Source organism: Bufo gargarizans, chromosome 1, assembly GCF_014858855.1.
Source record: "Bufo gargarizans isolate SCDJY-AF-19 chromosome 1, ASM1485885v1, whole genome shotgun sequence".
Classification (NCBI taxonomy): domain Eukaryota; kingdom Metazoa; phylum Chordata; class Amphibia; order Anura; family Bufonidae; genus Bufo; species Bufo gargarizans.
The window spans coordinates 78,625,635-78,652,875 of record NC_058080.1 but is presented as its reverse complement, the minus strand read 5'-3'; the positions used below and the strand labels follow the sequence as shown (position 1 = coordinate 78,652,875).

General features: G+C 42.3%; 1 protein-coding gene across 2 annotated transcripts in view; it reads left to right on the top strand.

Moving 5' to 3' along the window:
- Positions 1 to 16,689, top strand: part of LGI2 (leucine rich repeat LGI family member 2) — a 59,119-nt gene extending 42,430 nt beyond the window's left edge. For both annotated transcript variants that reach the window (XM_044283678.1, XM_044283594.1), the window contains 3 exons: positions 11,230 to 11,399; positions 13,905 to 14,069; positions 14,571 to 16,689. In XM_044283678.1, the coding sequence (XP_044139613.1) occupies positions 11,230 to 11,399; positions 13,905 to 14,069; positions 14,571 to 15,388 (1,153 nt within the window). In that variant the 3' untranslated portion in view covers positions 15,389 to 16,689. The remainder of the gene's footprint in view (positions 1 to 11,229; positions 11,400 to 13,904; positions 14,070 to 14,570) is intronic.
- The last annotated feature ends 10,552 nt before the right edge of the window (positions 16,690 to 27,241 follow it).

The window sequence follows — 27,241 nt, the reverse complement described above, 5'->3', positions numbered from 1 at the left end:
CTCGCTCTGCTCCTGTCTCCCTGGATCGCCCAGGCTCGCTCTGCTCCTGTCTCCCTGGATCGCCCAGGCTCGCTCTGCTCCTGTCTCCCTGGATCGCCCAGGCTCGCTCTGCTCATCCTGGATCGCCCAGGCCCACGTTGCCTCTCTCATCCTGGATCGCCCAGGCCCACGTTGCCTCTCTCATCCTGGATCGCCCAGGCCCACGTTGCCTCTCACATCCTGGATCGCCCAGGCTTGCTCTTCCGCCGTCACCTGGACCGTCACGTCACTAACTACCCAGTGCCTTCCCGGGTCGCTCAGGTCATTTAACAGCCCAGCTCCGGCCTGAATCACTCGTGCCCTTGTTACCTCCCGTGTCGGTCGGTTCAATTAACTATTTCCCTCCTACAGCGTGGGTAGTCTTCTTGCCCACTTATCCAGGCCTACCACGCACTGGCTCCAGGCACAGTTCAGCCAGATAGATCTTGGAGGGTGATAGGCATCCCTCCTGACTCCACGCCAATGTACACCTCAGCCCCTACCACAAGTATTAAGGCTGGTTACAGCCTGCATTTGTGGGAGGGGCTGCTGACTATATCTCCCCCACGCGTCCTCACCTTGAGGACGGTTGCTTCATGCCCCACCCTCCCGACCCATCTTTCATTCATTCCACAAACTTGGGTGGCCCACTTATCCAGGCCTACCCCGCACTGGCTCCAGGCACAGTTCAGCCAGATAGATCTTGGAGGGTGATAGGCATCCCTCCTGACTCCACGCCAATGTACACCTCAGCCCCTACCACAACTTTTACATGGACCTTGGATTGGGGCAATTATTGGGAGCAAAAAATCCTGTGAATGCTTATTCCTAATAATTGGTGCTTGTAAATGTGACAAGGGGCATCTCGTTTGTTGAATGATTGCATCTTTGATGTGGCAGAAAAAATATCTACTTTTGTTAGCAGCACAGTACCTTGGAGCTGTATTGGGATGAATGATCATATTAGCGACCATTCGTCTACATGCAGGAGCCAAAACTGCTGCATTTGATGCAGTAAAGAAGAAGTCAATGATCGGGAATAAACTTTATCATTCCCAATGACTGCCTGCTGTATGGGCCTGTATAAAGAAGCCCTAATTTCTCATCTATGTACATATTTTGTTCTGCGTTGGCGACTCGGTAAAGCATCACAATTGTTTACTGAATGCGGTATTATTCCAATCATATTACATTGTAGATTTCTCCTCTCTGCGCTCTACTGTCATACACTGACTCTACTGCTTTCTATTACATTTACTTGTTCATAATTCATGAGCCTAAGCATCTTTTCATCTTTGTGAATATGTTATGATCCCATAGAGACTGTGTCTTCATATAAGCACCAGTCACAGTCTTATCTAGCGTCTGCTTCCATCGCTTAACTATGACAATATCTTATTGAATGCTGTGATATATTTTAGAAATGTAATGGACTAGTACTTCTACTAATGCACTTTTAATGTTCTCTTTTCTGCATGCTGACAATATTGTTTACAGTCAACTCCACTCCGAGGAATCAGAGGCATAGCTTGAAGCAGCTGGGACCTGATGCAAAATCTGTAACAGGCTCCCCCAAATTTTCCCTGACATTTATAATCCTGCTGTATTATGTGGCGGAGGGATGTTTGGGTTCTCGAGCTAGTTTCACACATGTGGCACATCAATCCAGCAGGTTGTTCTGGCTAGAGTTCTCTGGATCCGGCATAGTCGGAAAGTGACGCGTGCCTACCAGACCCCATAGACTATAATGGGATTTGTCGGGAAACTGGCTGCGCCTCGGCATAAATACCAATCTTTGTCCAGCCGAATCCCTGCATTTATGCTGCCGAATCCACACCGGTTCCCATTATACTCCATGGGCCGTATTCGACTAATCCAGAGATTGCACTGCCAGTGTAAAAGTAGACTTACTGTCATCAGGGCCTGGATGCATCTCCTATAGAAACAACATACTGGAATCCATGTGTGGGGCAATGTTTACTAAGAAGACCAGTCAAGTTCTGCATAACTAAAAGCATCCACAGGATGCCAATTGTTTGGATGATTCCACACCTTATATAGAATGGTTTTCCCCATAGAATTCAATGGGATTGTTTAAATAAACAGAAAATCTGTACTAGTGATGACCGAACATCAGCCGGAACGATTTGCAAATGTGATCAAATGTTCGCGAGCCGCAAGTTCGCGGCGGGCCCCATTCACTTTAATGGCAGGCGAACCTGAAAAATCATGTCATTATTGCAGCCACCAAATACTTATAAGAAGTGCACAAATCGTCCCACAACATGCACAGTGACATACCATAGGGGGATCAATGGCAAAATTCCCACAAAAAAGGGTCTTAAAGAGAAACTGTCAAAAAATGTGGCCTACTGGAGCCTAAACATTTTTTATTTTAGGCCACGGGAGTACAGGCCCCAAAAATTAGGCATTCACCTGACAGAAAACATCAAGTGATTATGTGGCTGGAGGTATATTAGACGGTCATTGGATATCAATTTTACTGCAGGCCAGTACAAATACATGTCAAATACATATGTTTAAAAAAACAAAAAATATAAAATTGAATTAAAAACATGGCTAACAAAAACCCCAAATGATAATAGTTGAAACTTGATAACATGTGGTTGTCACAGGTGTTGAATTCCTCCAAAGTCCCAAACATTAGGTATTCACCGGACAGAAAAGGCCTTTTATGCCTCTATATTACCCTAAGACAGGGACTGTTATTTTTTCTGGGTGGTGGCAGATATTTGTGGGCTGTAATGAGGAAATTCAATTAAACGTGGTTATCACAGATGTTGAATTCCTCTGAGATTTATGCCTCATTCATTTTTAGAAATGTGAGGTTGTAGACACTGTCATGAGCTAGGCAAGTGTGCTTATCGGTCACGATCCCCCCTGCTGCGCTGAAAGTCCTTTCAGACAGGACACTTAACGAGGGGCAAGCCAAGAGTTCCATGGCAAATTGTGTCAGCTCTGGCCACAGGTCAAGCCTGCACACCCAGTAGTCCAGGGGTTTCTCGCTTCTCAGAGCGTCCACACTGGCCGTTAACCCGATGTAGTCGGACACCTGTCGGTCTAGGCGTTCCCTGAGGCTGTACCCGGAGGGCGGCTGTCGATTGGTTGGATGCAAGAATGATCTCATATCCGAAGTGACCAACACATCTTTAAACCGCCCTCTTCTTGCAGGCGCGGTAGGATTGGTACCCGCACCTGTTTCACTGTAGGTGTAAATTCCTCTGCCAGCGCCCGCAACAGCAGAATGCAGCATCTCTCGCAGCAAGGCCTGGAAATGCTGCATTCTGACAGCCCTCTGTGATGCTGGTAACATGTCCGCCATTTTGTGTTTGTACAGGGAGTCTAAGTACGTTGCCACCCAGTACTGGTCCTTTTCCTTTATGCTTTTTATACGGGGTCCCTCTTCAAACACTGGAGCATGAAGGCCCCCATTTGCACTAAATTGGAAGCAGTGGAGCGGCCTGGTTCCTGCTCATCGCCCAGGAGAATGTCGTCCTTGGTCTTCTGCCCCCATCCACGGACAACACCAGGAATCCCAGAAAAGTTTAAAGCCTGCTCTTCTTGCTCCTCCTCCCCCAAGGCACCATCCTCCTCTGACTCCTCTTCAGACTCCTGCTGACTTGTCTCAGATGGAGTAGCCCCCCCGGGAATTCATTCAGCATTGCGACTTCCTCATCTTCCTGCTCCTCGACGGCTTGACCAATGACACAACGTAATGCGCACTCCAGAAAGAAGGTGTACGGTACAATGTCACTGATGGCACCCTGGCTGCGACTGACCAGTTTGGTGATCTCATCAAATGGCTGCAGAAGTCTGTATGCATCGCGCATGAGCAGCCACTGGCGCGGTGAAAAAAAACCAAACTTCCCAGAACCTGTCCTGCCACAGAGTTCGTACAGGTAGTCGTTAACGGCACGTTTTTGCTGGAGAAGCCTATCAAGCATAAACAAGGTGGAGTTACAGCGCGTCGGGCAGTCACAAATCAGACCTCTGACCGGCAAGCGGTGTCGCCGCTGAACATCTGCAAGGCGAGCCATGGCAGTGTAAGATCTTCTAAAATGGGCAGAGATTTTCCTGGCCTGCCGCAAGATGTCCTGGACCCCAGGGTATTTGGCAACGAATCGCTGCAAGACTAAGTTCAGGACATGTGCCATGCACGGCACGTGTGTCATTTTGCGCTGTTTCAGCGCGCTCAGCAGATTGGCACTGTTGTGGCACACCACTTTACCAACTGTCAAATTGAGCAGGGTTAGCCACTGATCGGCCTGTGACCACAAAGCTGAAAGCATTGCAGGACCGGTTTGGCTCTTGGCTTCCAGGCACAACACCCGCAGCACAGTATGGCAACGTCTCACGTGGCACGTCGAATAGGTTCTGAGGAGCTTGGGGGGTGCAGCGGAAGAGGCGGTAGCAGTGGAGAAGGAGGAGTCAGCCGAGGAGGAGGCGGAGGATGGGGTAGGAGGAGGAGAAGAAGAGGCAGGCCTGCATGCAATCCTTGGCGGTAACACCAAATCCACACGGGTGCCACGGGTTACATGCTTGATGGCCGTCAGAAGGTTCACCCAGTGGGCAGTAAAAGTTATGTACCTTCCCTGCCCGTGTTTGCTAGACCACGTGTCTGTGGTCAGATGTATCTTGGCACTGACACTGTGTGCCAGAGATACATTCACTTGCCGCTGAACGTGGCCATATAGCTCTGGGATGCCCTTCTGGGAGAAATATTTCCTTCCAGGGACCTTCCATTGCAGTGTACCAATGGCCACAAATTTTCTAATGGCCTCCGAGTCCACCAATTTATATGGCAGTAGTTGGCGGGCTAGCAGTTCCGACAAGCCAGCGGTCCGCCGTTGGGCAAGAGGATTATCCGGCGTCATCATTTTTTTATGCTCGAACATTTGGGCCACGGAAGCATGCCTTGTGCCAGATAAACGCGACGACAGCACGGTGGAAGGTGGAGTGGAGGACAAATGGGAGGAGAAAAGAGAAGGAAAAGGAGAAGAGGCAGGACGTGGAGCACCAGGAGTGTGGCTTTGTGGGTTCTGACAGCATTGCTCCCACTGGGCTCGGTGATGGGAGGCCAGGTGCCTTCGCCCCTAGGTGAGTGTTGGGCTTACCGCGACTTATGCGTTGACAGCACAGGCTGCAGATAGCAACACTATTATCAGCAGCTGACAAGTTAAAAAAAAGCCCACACTGGGGAGCCATGTGCCGGCGTCTCGGGAGCGCAAGATATGGCTGTGCATGGTGAATGGCTCGCTGCAGATACATTTGCAGTCTGCTTTTTGCCTCCTGTGCACTGCGAGTTCTGCCTGCTTCTCCTCCTTCTCCTCCCTATCTGCTGCTCCATCTTTCCCTCTGAACTCCCCTCTTCCTCTCTTGTGGGCACCCACGTGCCATCCATCGACACGTCATTATCGTCACCTTCACCACCACTGACATTAGAGATCTCGGAGTAGGCAGCAACAGCGGGGACCACCCTCCTTGGGCTGATCTGGGTACTGTCGTTAGACCGCTGGGTGGCAGCCGTTGCTACCTCCTCTTCCTCATCCGATGCCAAGAATGGCTGCGCATCGGTAAGGTCTGGGAATTGATGGGAAAATAATTCCTCTGACTCAAGTGGAGGGGCTATGGTGGTGGTGTCTTTGGGGGTGCACACAGCAGAGAGTGAGGAGGGTGCAGATACAGAGGATGAGGAGGGTGCAGAAGCAGAAGGCTGAGTGAGCCACTCAACCAACTCTGGTGCGTCCTTTGACGTAATCGCACACACCTTCTCCAACTTCCCGCTTAGGCTCCGGCCTGGTGCACCTGCCCAACCCCTACCACCCCTGCGGAATGGCTTGCCTCTTCCTCTGCCTGTCATTTTCAAAATGACCCTGTGACAAAGTCCCTATAGAAGAGCAGCATTTGTGGAAGCAGGTATATAGAACCCCTTAATTAGTTTTTTTGGGGGGCAACTGCTATATCACACCAGTTGCAATTAGTTGTTCCAATAACATTTGTCCCTATGTATAACCGTGGTATCTCAGTAGAGTCGCACACAAATGCTGCACAATACAAATGCACTATATAGAAATTATATTCTAGGTATATCACACCCCTTGCCTCAAACAGATTTTTTGGGGGCAACTGGTATATCACACCAGTTGCAATTAGTTGTTCCAATAGCGTTTGTCCCTCTGTATAGCTGCAGTATCGCAGCAAAACCGCACACAATTGCTGCACAATACAAATGCACTATAATATACTTTCCATGTTAGAAAGTATATTATATGTATATTACACCCCTCAGTATATCACACCTATCGATAGCACACCTATACCAATCCTGAAAAGGACTATTGTGGCCCTATTAGCTAGCGTTTGGTGTCTCTAACAGTCTGTCCCTGCTCCACACAGCAACCTCTCCCTACACTGGCAAAAGACGGAAGTGTAAAATGGCTGACAGATCGGGTTTATTTATAGGGTAGGGGGTGTGTCCATGTGCTGAAATGTCTCAATTGGCTGTCCTGTCCCACCCAATAGATGTGTCAAGGGTCAAAGTTCAGCGATATGCAAAAAAAAATGTCGCGTGCGAATATCGCAATATGTTTGCATGTCTGGTGAATCGCAAACGAGCTAAGTTCGCCGCGAAATGACCGCCGGGCGAACCACAAGGCCATCTCTAATTTTCACCAAAAACACATTAACCCCTTATGAACCGGGATCATTTTCCCCTTAAGGACCAGGCCATTTTTTGCAAATCTGACGTGTCACTTTATGTGGTGATAACTTTAAAACACTTTTACTTATCCAAGCCATTCTGAGATTGTTTTCTCGTCATATTGTACATAATGACAGTGGTCAATTTGAGTCTAAATATTTCATTTTGTACACAAAAAGGAGCATGGACAATTACTCTGCTTTTAAAACAGATAGTGATACCTCCTAAAATAGTTATTACTTTACATTTCCCATATATCTACTGTATATTCCTGCGTATAAGACTACTTTTTAACACATGAAAATCTTCTCAAAAGTCGGGGGTCGTCTTATACGCCGGGTATGGTGGGCGCTGCAGTGCCGGGACGCCTGAATTATCAACAGAGAGAGCCCGGGCTATTGCCTTGTATCCCCAGCAGCTGAGAGCTGCGATGTAACCCACGGCATATGCCCCCCCTGCGCTGTACCTTGTATACCGCCCCCTGCTCTGTACCTTGTATGCCTCCCCCCTGCTCTGTACCTTGTATGCTTCTTGTACCGCCATCCTCCCGGCCGCTCGCATCTCACTCCTACGCATGTGCGAGATTTCATGCGGCGAGCGTGGATACACGGGATCCTCACGGCCGCTCGCATCTCGCTCCTGCGCATGTGCGAGATCTCCGTGCGGTGTATCTAAGTGCGGCGCAGATGTACATATGTGAATGTGAATATGAAGAATAACATAACAAAAACATGTTCAGGGTATAGGTGGCACATGTTTAGGGTCTGGGAGGCAGGGAGGGAGGACAAGGAAGGTGGTGGGATGCAGGGATGGTGGTGATACCATGGGATGGCGGTGGTACCTAGGGATGGTGGTGGGATGCAGGGATGGCAGTGGTATCTAGGGATGGTGGTGGGATGCAGGGATGGTGGTGGGATGCAGGGATGGCAGTGGTACCCAGGGATGGTGGTGGGATTCAGGGATGGCAGAGGTACCCAGGGATGGTGGTGGGATGCAGTAATGTACTGCTGTGTGTTGAAAAAGGGGTAGTCTTATACGGCAAGTATATCCCAAACTCTATATTTTCAGTGTAAATGTTGGGGGTCGTCTTATACGCCCAGTCGTCTTATACGCCGGCATATACGGTACTTTATGTTTGGATCATGTTTTTTTTTCTTTTTTGGGATGTTAGAAGTTTAGAAACAAATCTTAACATTTTTAAGAAAATTTCCAAAACCCAATTTTTAAGGTACAGTTCAGGTCTGAAGTCACTTTGTGGGGCTTACATAATAGAAACCACCCATAAATGGCCCCATTTTAGAAACTACACCCCTCAAGGTATTCAAAACTGATTTTACAAACTTTGTTAACCCCTTAGGTGTTCCACAAGAATTAAAGGAAAATGGAGATGAAATTTCAGAATTTCACTTTATTGGCAGATTTTCCATTTTAGTCAATTTTTTTCTGCTAACAAAGCAAAGGTTAACAGCCAAACAAAAACTCAATATTTATTACCCTGATTCTGTAGTTTACGTGGCCCCATTTTGGAAACTACGGGATAAGGTGGCAGTTTTGTTGGTACTATTTTAGCGTACATATGATTTTTGGTTGCTCTATATTACACTTTTTGTGAGGCAAGGTAACAAAAAATAGCTGTTTTGGCAGCGTTTTAATTTTTTATTTACAATGTTCATCTGACAGGTTAAATCATGTGCTATTTTTACAGAACAGGTTGTTACAGATGCGACAATACCAAATATTTTTTGGTTGTTTGTTTCAGTTTTACATAATAAAGCATTTTTGAAAAAAAAAATGTTTTAGTGTCTCCATATTCTGAAAGCCATAGTTTATTTTTATTTTTTGGGCGACTGTCTTATGTAGGGGCTCATTTTTTTCGGTATGCGATGATTGGTACTATTTTAGGGTGCATATGACTTTTTGATCACTTGGTATTACACTTTTTGTGATGTAAGGTGACACTGTTTTTTGTTGTTTTTTTATACGGTTTTCACCTGAGGGGTTAGGTCATGTGATATTTTTATACAGCAGGTTCTCACGAATGCGGCGATACCTAATATGTATAGTTTTTTAAATTTAAGTTTACCACAATTGTGGGGATTTACGTGGATCGAATCTTGGTGCCTTTTGTGAAGGCATTACCCTCGTACATCAGGGACACAGGTGATCTGTTAGGTCGCCTTGAAGGGGTTTCAGTGGAAGATGAAACATCGCTCGCATCAAGAGAGGGATGTAGAGGCATTATATTCCTCAATTCCCAATCATTTGGAACTTAAGGCAGTCGAAGTGTTCCTCAGTACAAGGGGACGCCAATACCAAGCACACAACCGATTGGTACTTGAACTACTTGAATTTACTCTAACATCTAATTATTTTCTATTCAGTGGTGCCTTTTACCACCAGCTCAGGGGCACTAAGATGGGGAGTTCTTGTATAGTAAGTAAGACATTGTGGGTAATGGGACTTACCTCTCTTATCATACCGGTGGTTCACCTGTTCAGCCCTGCCTCCCCATTGCAAGTAATATGTTTCTTAGGAGCAGGAGGCAGGAAACAGTGGGGTGAAGCAGCATCTCATAGGAATAATATGAACTCTCCACACAGGCAACTCACAGTCAACATATTGCAGAGATAGTGAAAGTGATTCACGGGAGCATTATAACTGTGCAGCTAAACATTGGAGCGTCACACATATTACATCACTGCCCTCCTGGTCCTTTATATAGGGCAGAAATGATCTATTCACAACACTCTATGCAGGGGGCTACTTGCAGAGGAACACGCATTGCAAAGCTTGGTGGAGGGAAGATGCAGTAAACCACAGACTGACCCCCTGACAACACATAAGAGCAAAGTCTGGTCAGGTGGTCAGGCTAGGGAATAGATGACCACAATTGATGGTTGCAACTGAGCTGGAATGAAACAAATGATGAGGTTAGAATACTGCTGGTAAATTACTGATATCTGTCCAAATAAGAACTGATGGAGCATTTCTTTGACCTATTGGTGGCAATACATTCTGTAAGTTAAATGGCAGCCATACAGGTTTCCTCCCAGTCTGCATATTTTTAACATTGTGTGCGCCTGAGAAAACACCCTTACTTTTAATGTTAATCAATGTGTCTGTATGTCACCTGTAAAGAAGAGAGATCCTTGCCAGGAGGCAGCTGTCTGTAATCGCCTGATCTTTCTCTAAAACAGCAGAGATGAAAAAAGACTCATCTACATAATCTTCAACCAAATTTTTGTGGAAAAGATTTCCCTTGTTGTTAGCATTGATGCCCCAGGATTTCACAGAGATCAGGCAGCCTAGTGTCCCAGTGAAGTCTGCATTGCCTGCTTGTAAATGTAGTTAAAACATGGTTTTAATCATCCAAATGGAAAGATGGAGCAACATTGTTATAGATTGTAATTAGAATAAAAAATGTCCAACCATTTTGCTTAAAGCTGTTATGTGGGTCTTTATGTATCCATGGTAACTGTAACAACTGTAGGCAGGGACAGTTAAAAACAGTGAGTACTAAGGCTTGTACCCAGCCCACTTACCCTACCTACTTGCAGTACAACCCTAGATAGCTAGACTGCAACTGGTCGTTGGTCCCTAAACTACATAAGTGCAGAGACGGACTAACAAACAAAGACAGACAAACACAATACAGAGCAGTATGTAAGTGGGTCAAAACAAGTCGGGCTAGACAGTACCAAACGAGAGACAAAGAGTGGTTGGAAGAGAAGCCGAGATCAGATCCAGACGAACTATGCAGTATCAAACAAGAGATAGAGAGTCGTCAGAAGACAAGCCAGGGTCAAAAGCACAAACAATCCAAATGAGCACAGCAGCAAGAACCAGGAACACAGCTAGTGAGTCAAAGACTTTCACTGGTGTATTTAAATAGAGCGCAGACCTAATAGGTCCATGACTCGGTGCTCCATTAGTCAGCAACAGGAATAGAGCAGCTGAGCAATCGGCTCACTGCTAATCTCCTCCAGCACAAGCCCACTGTGGGGCAAAACAGAGCATTGCATCTTTTTGCTAAGGATGTGGTCGCGTCACCAGGGGGCATGATCAGCAGCGCCTTTCTCCTGGCAAGGCGGTGCCTAAGCAGAGAATTGCGCCGCTGAAGACAGGACAGGTAAGTTTGTAACAGACTACAAACAAGCTCTGTGTAGAATCATCTTACAACATTACTGCCTTCCATCTGCCTACTACTTCTTGCTAACCTACCATATGTAGGGGAGACAGATAAAAGCGAGTATGACTGCAGGATCAGGCCATTGTCTGCTACCATGGAGATAAACTGGTGTAAAGGAAAAGGTGTAATCTGATTGGTTGCTATTGATAATTAAGCCAGTTTTTATTTATACTGGTTTTAATAAATCTCCCTAATTGTCTGCAAATTAGGATTGCAAATATATTCCTTTAAAAAAATGTAAATTGCAATTGAAATGTGTCACAGTCTATGTTATTTCCACGTCTACATCTTTATTTTGTAGAGATTTGCGGGGCAATAGGTTTGAGTGTGACTGTAAAGCTAAGTGGCTATTTTCATGGCTGAAGATGACAAACTCCACTGTGTCCGATGTGCTTTGTGCCGGGCCATCTGAGTATCAAGGGAAGAAGCTGAATGAAATAACAAGCTTTGATACAGACTGCATAACAACCGGTATGTCCTGACCTTAGAGGGAATATGTCCTTTTGTTGATCCGAAGCTCCATTCTCTAGTTATTACTTGTGATACTTTTTCCTAAAATTAAGACTTTTTTTATAATGAGGGCATCACCCCCGTTTCTCTTTCACGTCCATAATGTTCACTCCATTTAAACATCACAATTCTCTACCGGTGCATTTTCATTCTTGTACCTAACAATGGCAGGGTGCAATTTTTTTTAATCAAGCCTAATTTTTATTGAAAAATTAACTTTACAATAAAGCATAAATTACAAAAAAAAATACATAGAATAGTGTATTCAATGCGAAAATGATGTGAATGCTAGTAACATTTTACACAATGCTCTCCAGTATGTTTTAACCCTTCCCTCCCCTCCCAAATAACCCCGCAGAGAGAAAACCACAGCAAACAAGATATATAGAAGTATAGCAGAATGGTTGAAGCAAATGCATACCTCCCAACTTTTTGGAAGGTCAGAGAGGGACAATTCTGTTTCACTGTGTGAAAGATCTATTTTTCCTGCCTATCTATACACTTCAGTGGTTTTCTTTTACACAATACTGAAAAATTATCTGAATATACTAATTTCAAAAATCCAAATTGCATGTAATAATGAAATAATATACAAGGCAGGCTCTAATATACATAGAGATGAATCAGACAAGCATTTTCTGGATCAATATTGTAAATGTAGTGATACAAATCTATACTTCAGATCAAAAAGAGGGACGTTTAAGGAGCAAAGAGGGACAGAAGGACTTGGGCCAAAAACTGTGGGTTTGCCATAGGTACACATATGAGGAAGATTAGGTATATAAATAGTTATATTAACCAGGTATAATATTCCATAGACCAGGGAACAGAAGATAAGTTCCATTCTCTCCAACCTGTCAACCTACAATTCTCTGCGAATACCTTAATCCAGTAAGAAACTTCAGGCCAGGTGTCATAAAATGCCAAGTTGCTCCATTAGGCATTCTCTTAGTAGTACCTGTGTCCTGGTACTGTGTCCTAGTACCAGTCCTGGTACTGATAACCATCCCTGCCATAGGGTTAAGAATTTGGCCGGGCATCTCCTCTTCATATACACCCTTCTCTCAAACCTAAGTATGGTGTTTATATAGTTTACAGACTCACGCTTGGTAGCCGGTGGAGTATGTTGTATCCAATGGGCTGGGAGTAATTACATTCATATCACAGCAAGCCTGGTTGCCTTTTTTGCTTAAGTATTTTTTATATTTTGCATAGAAAATGGGCACTCAAAAAATAAATCTGTGTCCAAAATAAAATGCTTGACCTTTTGACCAATTTGCCCTCTATTAGTTGTTTTTAATAAAATTCAGGCATTTTAAAAATTACCGATCTTATCTACTGCGATCGAGCTCCTGCGCCAATGTCCATGAGGTTCCCGTATTTTTGTAAACTTACCTCCAGTTATACACAGCAGCGACAGGACCGGACAAGAGCAACCTGGAGCATCGGATCGAGACACTGTAAAATGCTGATACAGCTGTTGTGACTGTTTCACAACAGAGCATGGTGATTATATCACTTACCTTTGTGAATTTAACAAAGCCTGAGTTTACTACACCAGCATGCTGCTTCGTTCTGTTTTTTTCTTTTACAAAGTAAAAAACTGCCATGTCACAAAAGAAAAACATGAATAGAGCAATTTTGCTTTTCAGGACCACAAATCATTTAGTCAATTTTCACGACTATATATAATTTTTTTTATTTGTTGGGCTAGCAATGTGATTTTATTTTATTTTTTTCCGAGAATAATTTAGATTTCTTTTCATATAATTTTTATTCATATAATTTATGTTTTGTTTTACAATTTTTAGGCTTATAAATTGAAAAACTAAATAGTAAATATGGGTTTTTACATATGACCTATTTTTTTTCTGGCAATAATAATAACCCTAATTAATAAAAAAAAAAATGTATTAGTTAATTTTGACACATTCACTGTCAGGCAATCTTGTGGTATATAAATGATTCACGCAGGGAGTTGTTTTGGCAGTAGTTATTCTTTGTATTTTTTGTTATTTAATATTTTTTACTTATTTGTATACTCTGTCCATCAGAAAAGGCCATTGGAGATCTTACTACTATTTTATTTTTTGTACAGAATACTTTCTCACTGTAACTGGGGCAGTTAAACTGGAAATCTGCCCAGCTACATTCTGAAGCAATCTTGGTGCATAGTATCTAATCTTAGGCCACAACCCCTTTCTATATCCCTTAGTCAAGTAGGGCACAAGTATCTTAGACCGTAAAAGTGACGCACGGTGCCCCAATATGCTTTTTTCGGTGAACCTCCCTCTGACTACTGTCTTGCAATCAGGACCAGTGACTTGAAAATTAGTCAGCTTTTTCCCATCCTTGTGTGAAAAGGCCTTAGAGTAACTTAAAAAGAGTTGAAGATGTGTTCTAGAAAATGTGCACGCAACCATAAAAAAAAAAATTATAATAATTTTTCATGCCGTTAATTTACAGATTTTGTCATTCATCAAATTTTGCCGTACGAGTCTGTGTCAGTCGATACCTTTCAATATAAGAATGATGTCTTTGTGGCTATAGCACAACCAAGCATGGAAAACTGTATGGTCTTGGAATGGGATCACATTGAAATGAACTTCAGAAGTTATGACAACATTACAGGTAATAACATAAATTAAAATATTTTTTTCATATGAGTATACTAGCTGAATCTGAATTCAGAAGTAAGAAACGTTTGTGCTGTCCTGTACATGTCTATGCATGGCATGTGATCAAATTCTAAACCTAAATTAAATTTTTTCATTTTCATTTTTCCCCCCAAATCATAATATAATAGGGTTGGTTCATATAATATGAATGGCTGAGTTATCACATGGTTAATTAATACAAGCAATTTCCTAGAATAAGTATAGCAAACAGGGAATGAACAGTTCCCAGACATTACTACCACCTACAGTATCTCAAGGATATAGTTGGACAGGTTGAACTTTGACGCATCCCTAAGAGTAAACATCCAACTGCCTACCTTTTGTATATGGGGCAAATATTTGGGGGACCAGAAATTCAAGTGATATATTGTATTTTTTTTTAATGAAAATTGCAAACAATAAAGTTGGATTGTGTTGCACAACATTTTTTGTAACCTAGTTTTCTTATTGGCAGGCCAGTCCATTGTTGGATGCAAAGCCATACTCATTGATGATCAAGTATTCATGGTGGTAGCCCAACTGTTTGGTGGCTCTCACATATACAAGTATGATGAAAGCTGGGCCAAGTTTACAAAGTTCCAAGACATTGAGGTCTCACGTATCTCTAAGCCAAATGACGTTGAGCTGTTTCAGATTGAAGGAGAAAACTTTTTTGCGATTGCTGACAGCTCCAAGGCTGGCCTGACAACTGTGTATAAGTGGAATGGCAAAGGCTTCTACTCCTACCAATCCCTTCATGAATGGTTCCGTGACACTGATGCAGAATTCATCGAAATTGACGAGAAGCCTCATCTTATATTGTCCAGCCGATCTCAAGTACCGCTCATCTTACAGTGGAACAAAAGCGCAAAGAAATTCACCCCTCTGAGTGACATCCCAAACATGGAAGATGTCCTAGCAGTCAAAAGCTTTAGAATGAAAGATGAGCTCTACATTTCATTGACCAGGTTTATCGGAGACTCAAAAATCATGAAATGGAGCAACAAGCAGTTTGTTGACATCCAAGCACTACCATCTCGTGGAGCTATGGCATTGCAACCCTTTATCTTTAAGGACAGATATTACCTGGCACTAGGGAGTGATTATACCTTTTCACAAATATACCAGTGGGATCCTCAAAAGAAGATTTTTGAGAAGTTCAAAGAGATCTACATACAAGCACCTCGTTCCTTTACCGCAGTGTCAACCGATCGACGGGATTTTATTTTTGCCTCTAGTTTTAAAGGAAATACACAGATTTTTGAACATGTCATTGTTGACCTGAGCTTGTAAGAACACAGCTAGGGTGGACTGGATATCTCCTGAAGAAAAACAGGGAACTATTTGTTGTACTAGGAGATCGTGCATCTAAGTAATATGTTCAAATGCACATTTTGGGTAATTTGCATGACCTTAGTCATTTATCAATTTTAATAATTGTCAACAATTTTTGTAACAGATATTGAACTCCTGAAACATCTATAACAAAATGCTTTTTTCAAGGACGTCAAATGAATTTGTTTGTATATTGCATACATCATTAGCCTGGTAGAGTAGAGCTGTAAGTTCTAATGTAAATGATAGTGCCTCAACATCTGGAGCACCTAGGTTGCCTGTCTATTCTGAATGGAATAAAGGGATTATTTTAACGTCCGAAACTTCAATTTAGAACATTTTCTCCATGTGAAAATATTTCTACAGTCATATTGTATATATCTGATAACAGCCATATTTTGTATATAGATCCTGCACTATTTTAACACAGTGACTATTGTAACATCAGGTGTACTAAACCTTTAAACTTTATTCTCAACCTACAGTATGTAGTTCTTATTATCCATATCATAACTTATAGAATATGTACGGTATGTGACTATAAAGCAAGAGTTTTAATCTTGCCTGTCTGTTTGTGGAGATGAACATTAAAATTTGAATAACAAAACCCAGTCAACATACATAGTAAAATGTTTACCTATTTATTTGTAGTCTTGACACACAATATTATAAAAAATACACAATTGACACTGCTAATAAGCCTATATTTGTGTGTGGCCACACAAGCTTTTCTTTTAACCCAAAGGTCTAAGAAATAAGACTGTCCAGGGAAATTAGGCCTAGTCAAGATTTCCAAATTGCCAATACAAGCATTCGGACAAGCAAAGATGACCTTATGACAAAAATATCAAAATAACAAAAAAAAGACATGCGACATATGGGAAACTGCAGTTCTAACCCTGCTAAGACAACATATAAGTGCAAAATCACTTAGAACAGGTCCCCTTGGGTAATAGTGGGGGAGGACTTTGAAAGTGACAACTGCTGTTCTGAGTATAAAAAATCCATAAACATAAATTCTCTTTATTGGGCATTTCTAATCATGACAGAGCCTGTCTATATGCTCTATTACAGCAAATGGATGCTATAGAGCAGCGGTTCTCAACCTAGGGGTTGCGACCCCTTTGGGGGTCGATTGGCCCTTTCCGAGGGGTTGTCTGAGGCTTCCTATTAGGGCTGCACGATTGTAGCGTTACATTACCCTACTTCGTGAGATTTCCCTACCTCCTGACTTCCCGTCGCACTGCTAATGACGTGAGGAGGCGTTCCTGAGTTTTGACGATCTGCGCATGCGCAAACCGACAGTTTATGGAAAATCTCAGCGGAGTTCAGCTTCACACCGGGACACTGCACATGCCCTGGCCGGGCATACATCCTGCATATCAGATATTTACATTACAATTTATAACAGTAGCCAAATTAGTTATGACGTAGCAAGGAAAAAAATGTAATGGTTGGGGGTCACCACAACATGAGGAACTGTATTAAGGGGTCACGGCTTTAGAAAGGTTGAGAACCACTGCTATAGAGTAAGTCCATGACTTTCCCTCCATTAGCAAAGCCATTTTCACACAAGGTGTACCTTACCTGAGGAAGGGATCAGTGCCATCCTGAAACTCTCAGCAAATGTTCTTTTCCTTGGAGCGCCGCAAGAATTTTCATTCCTTTTTTCTCGTGGCAGCCCCCTTTCATTTTCACATAGAGCAGATTTGGTCTGTATTTGCATCTGTATTTATAAAGGCTATGGACACCTCTGGCATTAAGTATTTTTTATTATTATTTAATTGTACTAATTTTGAGCTAAAAATATATTTTTTTCAATTGGCCTTCATTTAATAGTTTTAGCCCCTTTCTCTGTACAGGGTTGAGATTCTCTGAGTTTACATGGTTTGTCATCAGGGAAATGTTTGATAAAGACCAATTGAAAAAATATATTTTTAGCCCAAAATAAGTAAAATGTGATATTAAAAAAATTGTCTCCAAAGGTGTTCATAGCCTTTTAATTCAAAACCGGGATGCAAAATACTGATCATATGTGCAGTGTATGAAAATAGCCTTATAGTGGCTCTGATGTACTCAATCTGACCATATGGTAAACTATTAATTTGACTGGCTGCCCTATAGTACTACTTGTGTGGTCATAGGGTTTCATGATCAGCAAACTGAGGTTGCATGAAAGTTAGTCTATAGGTCATAAAGATGCTGTTACTAGAGATGGCTGAAAGAATTCTAACATTCAGAAATTTGACCCAATTTCTTTTTGAAGTTCTGATTCTACTGAACCTGAATTATGAGAGATAGAAAGAGAGATATGCTCACTGTAAAATCTCATCAAATGTATTCTAACCCGGATCAGATAAGCTGAATCGGACCCGAATTGAATTTTAAGGCTACTTTCACACTAGCGTTAATATTTTCTGGTATTGAGATCCGTCATAGGGTCTCAATACCGGGAAAAAAAACGCTTCAGTTTTGTCCCCATTCATTGTCAATGGGGACAAAACGTAACTGAACAGAACGGAATGCTCCAAAATGCATTCCGTTCCGTTTGCTTTCCGGTGTGAGAGCACAACCAAACTGCAGCATGCTGCGGTTTGCTTTCCATCATGGGATGCGGAGCAAGACGGATCCGTCATGACCCACAATGCAAGTCATTGGGTTTTCCCTGACACAATAGAAAACGGATTTATCCCCCATTGACTTTCAATGGAGTTCATGACGGATCCATCCTGGCCATGTTAAAGATAATAGAACCGGATCCATTCATAATAGAAGCAGAAGGTTGTATTATCAGTAACGGAAGCATTTTTGCTGAACCCTGCCGGATCCAGCAAAAACACTAATGTGAATGTAGCCTAAGAAATTAGCTTTCCTGTAGCTGTTACCTACAGTACAGACCAAAAGTTTAGACACACCTTCTCATTCAAAGAGTTTTCTTTATTTTCATGACTATGAAAATTGGAGATTCACACTGAAGGCACCAAAACTATGAATTAACACATGTGGAATTATATACATAACAAAAAAGTGTGAAACAACTGAAAATATGTCATATTCTAGGTTCTTCAAAGTAGCCACCTTTTGCTTTGATTACTGCTTTGCACACTCTTGGCATTTTCTTAATGAGCTTCAAGAGGTAGTCATCTGAAATGGTTTTCACTTCACAGGTTTGCCCTGTCAGGTTTAATAAGTGGGATTTCTTGCCTTATAAATGGGGTTCGGACCATCAGTTGCGTTTGTGGAGAAGTCAGGTGGATACACAGCTGATAGTCCTCCAGAATAGACAGTTCGAATTTGTATTATGGCAAGAAAAATGGCCATCATTACTTTAAGAAAAATTGGGAAAACTTTGAAAGTGTCCCCAAGTGCAGTCACAAAAACCATCAAGCGCTACAAAGAAACTGGCTCACATGCGGACCGCCCCAGGAAAGAAAGACCAAGAGTCACCTCTGCTGCGGAGGATAAGTTCATCCGAGTCACCAGCCTCAGAAATCGCAGGTTAACAGCAGCTCAGATTAGAGACCAGGTCAATGCCACACGGAGTTCTAGCAGCAGACACATCTCTAGAACAACTGTTAAGAAGAGACTGTGTGAATCAGGCCTTCATGGTAGAATATCTGCTAGGAAACCACTGCTAAGGACAGGCAACAAGCAGAAGAGACTTGTTTGGGCTAAAGAACACAAGGAATGGACATTAGACCAGTGGAAATCTGTGCTTTGGTCTGATGAGTCCAAATTTGAGATATTTGGTTCCAACCACCGTGTCTTTGTGTGACGCAGAAAAGGTGAACGGATGGACTCTACATGCCTGGTTCCCACCGTGAAGCATGGAGGAGGTGTGATGGTGTGGGGGTGCTTTGCTGCTGACACTGTTGGGGATTTATTCAAAATTGAAGGCATACTGAACCAGCATGGCTACCACAGCATCTTGCAGCGGCATGCTATTCCATCCGGTTTGCGTTTAGTTGGACCATCATTTATTTTTCAACAGGACAATGACCCCAAACACACCTTCAGGCTGTGTAAGGGCTATTTGACCATGAAGGAGAGTGATGGGGTGCTGCGCCAGATGACCTGGCCTCCACAGTCACCGGACCTGAACCCAATCGAGATGGTTTGGGGTCAACTGGACCGCAGAGTGAAGGCAAAAGGGCCAACAAGTGCTAAGCATCTCTGGGAACTCCTTCAAGACTGTTGGAAGACCATTTCAGGTGACTACCTCTTGAAGCTCATCAAGAGAATGCCAAGAGTGTGCAAAGCAGTAATCAAAGCAAAAGGTGGCTACTTTGAAGAACCTAGAATATGACATATTTTCAGTTCTTTCAGACTTTTTTGTTATGTATATAATTCCACATGTGTTAATTCATAGTTTTGATGCCTTCAGTGTGAATCTACAATTTTCATAGTCATGAAAATAAAGAAAACTCTTTCAATGAGAAGGTGTGTCCAAACTTTTGGTCTGTACTGTACATTACGTTCTCATGTTTTAGGTGAACAGTATAGCAGTATTTTTTAGTTGTACAGTGTGGCATCATTTTATATGTATTCAGTAGGGGCATTGTTTAAGTGAACTGGGGACATTATTTAGTGTAAGGTACAGTACGTGATGTGTTTAGGTTTATTGTATGGTGGCATAGTCTAGGTATACAATAGAGGGCCATTTCATATGAATATTCTATGGCAGCATTGTCTATATGTGCTGTATACAGACATCATTAGGATTTTCAGTAAGGTGGCATTGTTTAAGTGCAGAGTAGTGCGCCTCTGTTTAAGTGTACTATATAGCAGTATTTAAAATACGGTAATTATTTATGGAAATTTCAGAAACCTAAGCGCTACAGTATGCTCATTAGAAGGTGCAATACACCCAGAGGCGTTAGCCTGACTACGCACAACTTAAAACTATAAAGACATGATAAATAGATGATATTAGTTCCTAGTTATTGTGATGCACAGACAGCGTCTACCACTGAACAGAAAACACTATGCAAAAAGATCATGTCATTTCTAATATTACTATTGGAGATTTCAGTATAATGTGGCAACTGCTACAGTGTTCAAGGATGTAAACATGCACTAATGTAAAGTAATCCTAGTTTATGTTAAAAAAAAAGTTTAATAAAATGAATAGAATGACCTTACTTTATAAATGTATATATTGTATATCTTTTGGTACATTAATATGTTTTCAGTGGTATGCTGTTAGGGATTTGTGCATCAATACAAATAAAGTCATTTCAATCTATTCTAGATTTCTTGTCTATAAATTCATTGATACAAGAAGTTCTTCAGAGGTAGACGTACCATTGGTGTAAACATTTGCATGCACGGCAGCGGCACGGGGTCCCTTTTTTGAGATATAGTAGTGACGCCAGTTGCAGTGAAGCAACAAGGGCACAGGGCCCCTTTTTAGTGATACTGTGGTAGATGGTACCCAAGTGTAGGAATGCGTGGAGTAGGGTTGCCTAACTGTCCTTTAAGGTTTTGTGCACGTGTCACGGTGCTCCTACCTGTATACACTGGACCCCAGGCGTTGTCGTCCGAATCAAAGCAAATAGGGAGAATAGTTGAGGGATTTGAAGAAATGATTGAATCCAGACCTTGTATATAGTGGAACAGCAACTTTAAGTCATGGTGCAGCATGGTAAATACACTCCACACTGAACACAGAACAAAAGGGAAAAGGTATTAGGTCTGGAACCTAGGGGAAGGGAAATGGTCACACCTAGTGAGTCCCTATGCCGAGCCCTGACTGCTATCAGTATGAACAGACCTAGATGGTAGGAATGTTCATATGCAGGAACCTAAGCCCTATCTAACCCTAACAGGGCCCTGCAGATAGTGTCAGGACACGGATGGCCTATTCCTTCCCAGATGAAGGAATAGGAGACTCCCTCAGGCCTAATATCAGGAGGTAGGGGAAAACGTCAAACAAAGTAGATAAACTTAACTTACAGAAGTATGACAACGAGCAGGAACTCAGAGAGAACCAACACCAGGACTTCCACAAACAAGGAGCTATCAAACGCATAGCATGATGGGTGAGGCCGGACTAAATAGTGGAGAAGGAATGACCACTTAAGCTACACCTGAGACAAGAGGTGTGGTCACCCCCAGCAACAACACAGAAAGGTGAATCTAAAGAGGCTGTCAATCGCGTGCAGCCAGTCTCCTGGATCTTCTAGTCCCTGTCACAACCAGGACCGTGACACTTTACTTAAATAAATGTCCCTCCAAACAGTTTACAGACTTTATCTCGGTTCCCAGCAGGCTTTGGCATTTACTGTGGCAGGCAAACTCCTCACTGTTACATCAGTTGCTCTCTGGCTCTGCTGTGCTAACAGGCTAGCTATAGAATTCAACTTCTTCTTTAGGCTGTACTTCACTTTGTAGTCTGGTCTGTATCTAAATCTGTCCAGGGAAAACTTTCTGCTTCTGGCTTCTGAGGCTTCCAGCTTCTGCCTCCATGTCTAGCAGAGCTGAAGGTGTTCTAACTGGCCTAAACAGGGCTCGTCCAACAGGGACGGGCTCCTGCTTCCTTCCCCTAGCAGGGGGTACACACCACACTGACCTCTAACTAGAACTGCAAGTGTGACACCCCCACCACATCACAGAGGGGGGTGTTAGAATGGAATAGAAAGCTCCATTCTCTGTAAGATAGCTCTGCCATGCTTGCTGCCACCTGCTGGTGAACCAGGCATATTACACTTGAACAGTTACAAAATAAGAATACACATTTTGCAGAACCTGGAAATTAATACATAGCAACACATTAAGTTAACCATAGGAGATAGTGGTGGGGTGCAAAGGTGGTAATGCCACTCTGGGGTGTTACACATTGCAAAAGCACAATATGCAAATTAGATGTACCCATAGGGGTGGGCAGGCTCTGTGGGCATTACTTTCCCTAGACTCACCTAAATTTTCAGGTATGCCCTAAATGTTAATATACCTGAAAGGTACTGTTCTGAGATCCTCCATGATGTTTTTCCACGTCACAGCTAGAGTTTTTGCATGGCCATTACCTATGAAAACGTTGCCAGAAGCAGCCACAGTTTTTTTTTGTCACCTTACATCACAAAAATTGTAATAGCAAGCGATCAAAATGTCATATGCCCCCCAAAATAATGCCAATAAAACCGTCCTATCATCCCGCAAAAAATGAGCCCCTACCTAAGATAATCGGCTAAAAACTAAAAAGAAAAAATGACTCTTAGACTATGGAGATACTAAAATGTTGTTTTTTTTGTTTATAAAAAAATAATATAGTGTAAAACATAATTTTATTAGGTATCGTTGCGTCCATAAGAATCTGCTCTATAAAAATACCCCCCCCCTAACCCCTCAGATGAACACGGTAAAAAAATAAAAAAGGTGCCAAAAAAGCTATTTTTTGGCAAATTTTCTATTTTAATCCGTTTTCTTCCAATAACAAAGTAAGGGTTAACAGCCAAACAAAACTTAATATTTATTACCCTGATACTGCAGTTTACAGAAACACCCCATATGTGGTCGTAAACTGCTGTATTACCAAACGGCAGGGCGCAGAAGGAAAGAAACGCCGTATGGTTTCTTGAAGGCAAATTTTCATGGCCTTTTTTTTGGCACCATGTCCCATTTGAAGCCCCCATGATGCACCCCTAGAGTAAAAACTCCATAAAAGTGACCCCATCTAAGAAACTACACCCCTCAAGGTATCCAAAACTGATTTTACAAATGTTGTTAACCCTTTAGGTGTTCCACAAGAGTTATTGGCAAATGGAGATGAAATTTCAGAATTTCTATTTCTGGTAACCTTGCCTCACAAAAATGTAATATAGATAAACCAAAAATCATATGTACAAAAATACTATAACTAGATGTGGGAGGTATACGTCCCTTATTAGCAAACAGAACAATATATAAGAAAAAAGGGACGTTTAAAAGGAGCAAAAATAATAAAGAGTTTATTCGTGCTACAGGGATGGGGGTGAATGCCTACAATAATCATAGGACATGAATACAAACCCGTCTATCCAATTGGTACAACCAAATTATGTGTTAGCAGGAATCCTCATAAATGAGATATAGTGGAGACCCACTGAGGTGTACCCACAGATAGACGGACTAATATGTTAAAATATATAGACCCACCGCACAGAGAAATGAATGTGGTGCTATGAAATGCACTGTAAACAACTCTCAATCTTGATCTGTGCTGGTGGACTACTACAGAGGTGGTATGATCCCTGGAATGGTCACAATGTTGAATATTTAAACAATCCTATGGGGCCCCATAGGATTGTTGAAATATTCAACATTGTGACCATTATTTTTGCTCCTTTTAAAAATCATATGTACCCTAAAAATCAGGGGGGCTTCAAATGGGACATGGTGTAAATAAACCAGTCCAGCAAAATCTGCCTTCCAAAAACCATACGGTGCACCTTTCCCTCTACGCCCTACTGTGTGCCCATACAGTATTTTCCGGCCACATATGGGATGTTTCTGCAAACTACAGAATTGGGGCAATAAATATAGCATTTTGCTTGGCTGTTAACCCTTGCTTTGTTACTGGACAAAAATGATTAAAATTGAAAATTTGCCCAAAAATTGAAATTCTGAAATTTTATCTCTATCTGCCATTAACTCTGTTAACGATGTTTGTAAAATCAATTTTGAATACCTTGACGGGTGTAGTTTCTAGAATGGGGTCTTTTTTGGGTGGTTTCTATTATATAAGCCTCACCAAGTGACTTCAGACCTGAACTGGTTCCTAAAAATTTGGTTTTTGAAAATTTCAGAAAAATTTCAAGATTTGTTTCTAAACTTCTAAGCCTTGTAACATCCCAAAAAATAAAATATAATTCCCAAAATGATCCAAACATGAAGTAGACATATGGGGAATATAAAGTAATAACTATTTTTGGAGGTATTACTATGTATTATAGAAGTAGAGAAATTAAAACTTGGAAATTTGCAATTTTTTAAACATTTGGGTAAATTTGGTATTTTTTTATAAATATATATTTATTTTTTTTTACTTCATTTTACCAGTGTCATGAAGTACAATATGTGACGAAAAAACATTCTCAGAATGGTCTGGATAGGTTAAAGCATTTTAAAGTTATCACCACTTAAAGTTACACTGGTCAGATTTGCAAAAAATGGCCTGGTCCTGAAGGTGAAATAAGGCTGTGTCCTTAAGGAGTTAAGAACATACAATGACATGTATTTTTGAGAAAATGAATAATTAAACACCTACCGTTTGCCATCCTCAACCCCCAATTTCCTCCTCTGTCGACCTTTCTTGGCCGGGATGCATCTCCTCCACAGATGATGACTGAGAAAAGATAAAATAAATAATTAGAATAATGACACAATATTACAGCTGGGATTGCTATCCAACTTTACATATCGTATCATGTCGGCGACGTTGGCGAGGAGGAGAGCTCCTGGCCTCACTTGAAGAAGATATGCCTATAAAAAAAAAATATTATTTGAACTTTACATAAGACAACAGACCCACATAAATATTACTTACTTTGTCTGTCTGGCAGGCGGGAGGGCTGTCTGCAAGGCTGGTAGACTGTCTACCAGCTGGGGTTTTTTTCTCAAAAAAATTAATAAAAGGAGTTGTAGTCATATTCTTGAATGTATGACTACTTCTCCTAGCATCCACTATGTACTTATACAACCTGCAGTCCCTAGGCAAAAGTACATAGGGACTGAAGGTAGCATAAGTACATAGGGGATGCTAGGAGTAGTAGTCTGAGGTAATACTACTCCTAACATCATCTATGCACTTATAACATACAGCTCATATGTTTGTACATAGGAGCTGCTTATATTTTTATCCTTGTACAACATAAAAAAAACCCTCCATAGTCACCTTCAATGGCGCGCTGCAGTCTCCCTAGCTGGCTGGAGCAAAGAAGCAAACAGGAAGCTGCGCTGCCAGCTCCTCCTTTATCCTGGCGCAGACCAGAAAACCGGATCCGTCAATGCGGCAAGTGTTCCGTAAATTTTGGCTGGAGAAAAAACGCAGCATGCTGCGGTATTTTCTCCAGCAAAATACCGTAAGAGGGACGGAACGGAAGACATCCTGATGCATACTGAACGGATTGCTTTCCATTCAGAATGCATTAGGACAAAACAGATTTTTCCGGTATTGAGCCCCTAGGACAAAACTCAATACCGGAAAACTTTAACGGTAGTGTGAAAGTATCCTAAGGGAGTATATAGAACAGGATTACAGCAGCACAGCACAGACCAGTGAGTCTATGTCTGATATACACAAAGTCTAGTGAAGGTTAGACCTAAGCTAAATTAGCCAATGGACTTCTCAGGCACCAGTGACCAGGAGGAACCTAAAAGTACCTGGACACAGCCGGATGATTGATACTCAAAACTATCCTTTACCAAGTGCCTCTATGGACATAGTGGACCGTAATTCTTCAGTGAGCATCCTTTCCAAAGAATGGAGCAGAAGACACATGCCTGCAGTTAGGGAGCCTCCCTATGGATTGATACTGACCAGTAAGAGATATTAAATCCATTACCTCAGTGCCAAAGTGTGAACCTAGTATAGAAAAGATATAGAAATACGGAAAACTCCTCGACTGACAATTGCCCGAGCCTGCTATAGGGAATACGGCTGAACTAATATTTGGAGTATTGCCTTGCCATATACATGAACTGTACTAACTACCTGAAGACAATTGATTTAAGTAAAAGTTCTGTTATTTACTACAATTGACTCCTCATCTTTTCCACCACCAACCTTTGCACCTAACGGTGCTGGAGTCACGAGCAACCGGGGTCCCAGCCTCCAAAGCACCCTACAAACACCTATACTATCAAGGGCACCTCGGCTACCATCTGGCTGGTGTGACTCCATGTTGTGCCATTTTATGTTATAAGCCTTAAACATTTGTGTGTAAAATCTATGATATAAACTGTGAATTTCTCTGTGTAAGATTACTGTGACTTTAAGGTCGCTCCTAGTTCCTCCAACTTTATCCCTTTGAGGAATTTGTACAGTTATTAGCAGGACGAGTCCGTGACGAACACCCACATTTAAGATTAAGGAGACGCCTATCACTTGACACATTCCTCCCTACTGGGCAGTGAGGTAATCATGCGGTTCGGAAGCAGAACCATTCATTTTTATGGGACCGCAAAAAAACGAAAACAGCATATGGATGTCATCTGTATGCTGTCCACATCCGTGTGTCCATCCCTCAAATTATAGAACATGTCCTATTCTTACCTTACAAGAATTGGCATTTCCACAAAGGGGGCCGTGAAAATCTGGAGGATTTGTCTCTTTACTTTGTGTGGGCTGACAGCAGCTCTTCCCGTGTGACTCTCAAGCACCTGCATCTCTCACGAGTGCATTGCATTGCACAGAGAGAGACAGCTATATATTTCTATGAGTTTAGAAGTAGAGACAAATGAATGAAAGCTGTCTGGAACGCTTCACTACAGTGAAAGGGGGAAAGGAGCAGGGAACCTACCAAGCATATTATTCCACCACTTAGGCCTTAGGCCTCTGTCATGGCCTTTGCTGTGTGCGCCGTGACACTGGTGCCATGCTCAACGTGTTGCTGTTATTGCATGTGGCGGCAGTGTCTCGGCTTTGGCTGTGTGCACCATGACATGGTTGCCACGCATGCTGTTGCTGGCGGCAACGTGTTGCTGTTATGGCATGTGGTGGGAGCGTCTCGGCTTTGGCTGTGTGTGCCGTGACATGGTTGCCACACATGCTGTTGCCGGTGGCAATGTGGTGGCTGGTGTGTGCACTTCCCCTTTAAGTTGTAGCCTTCCCCT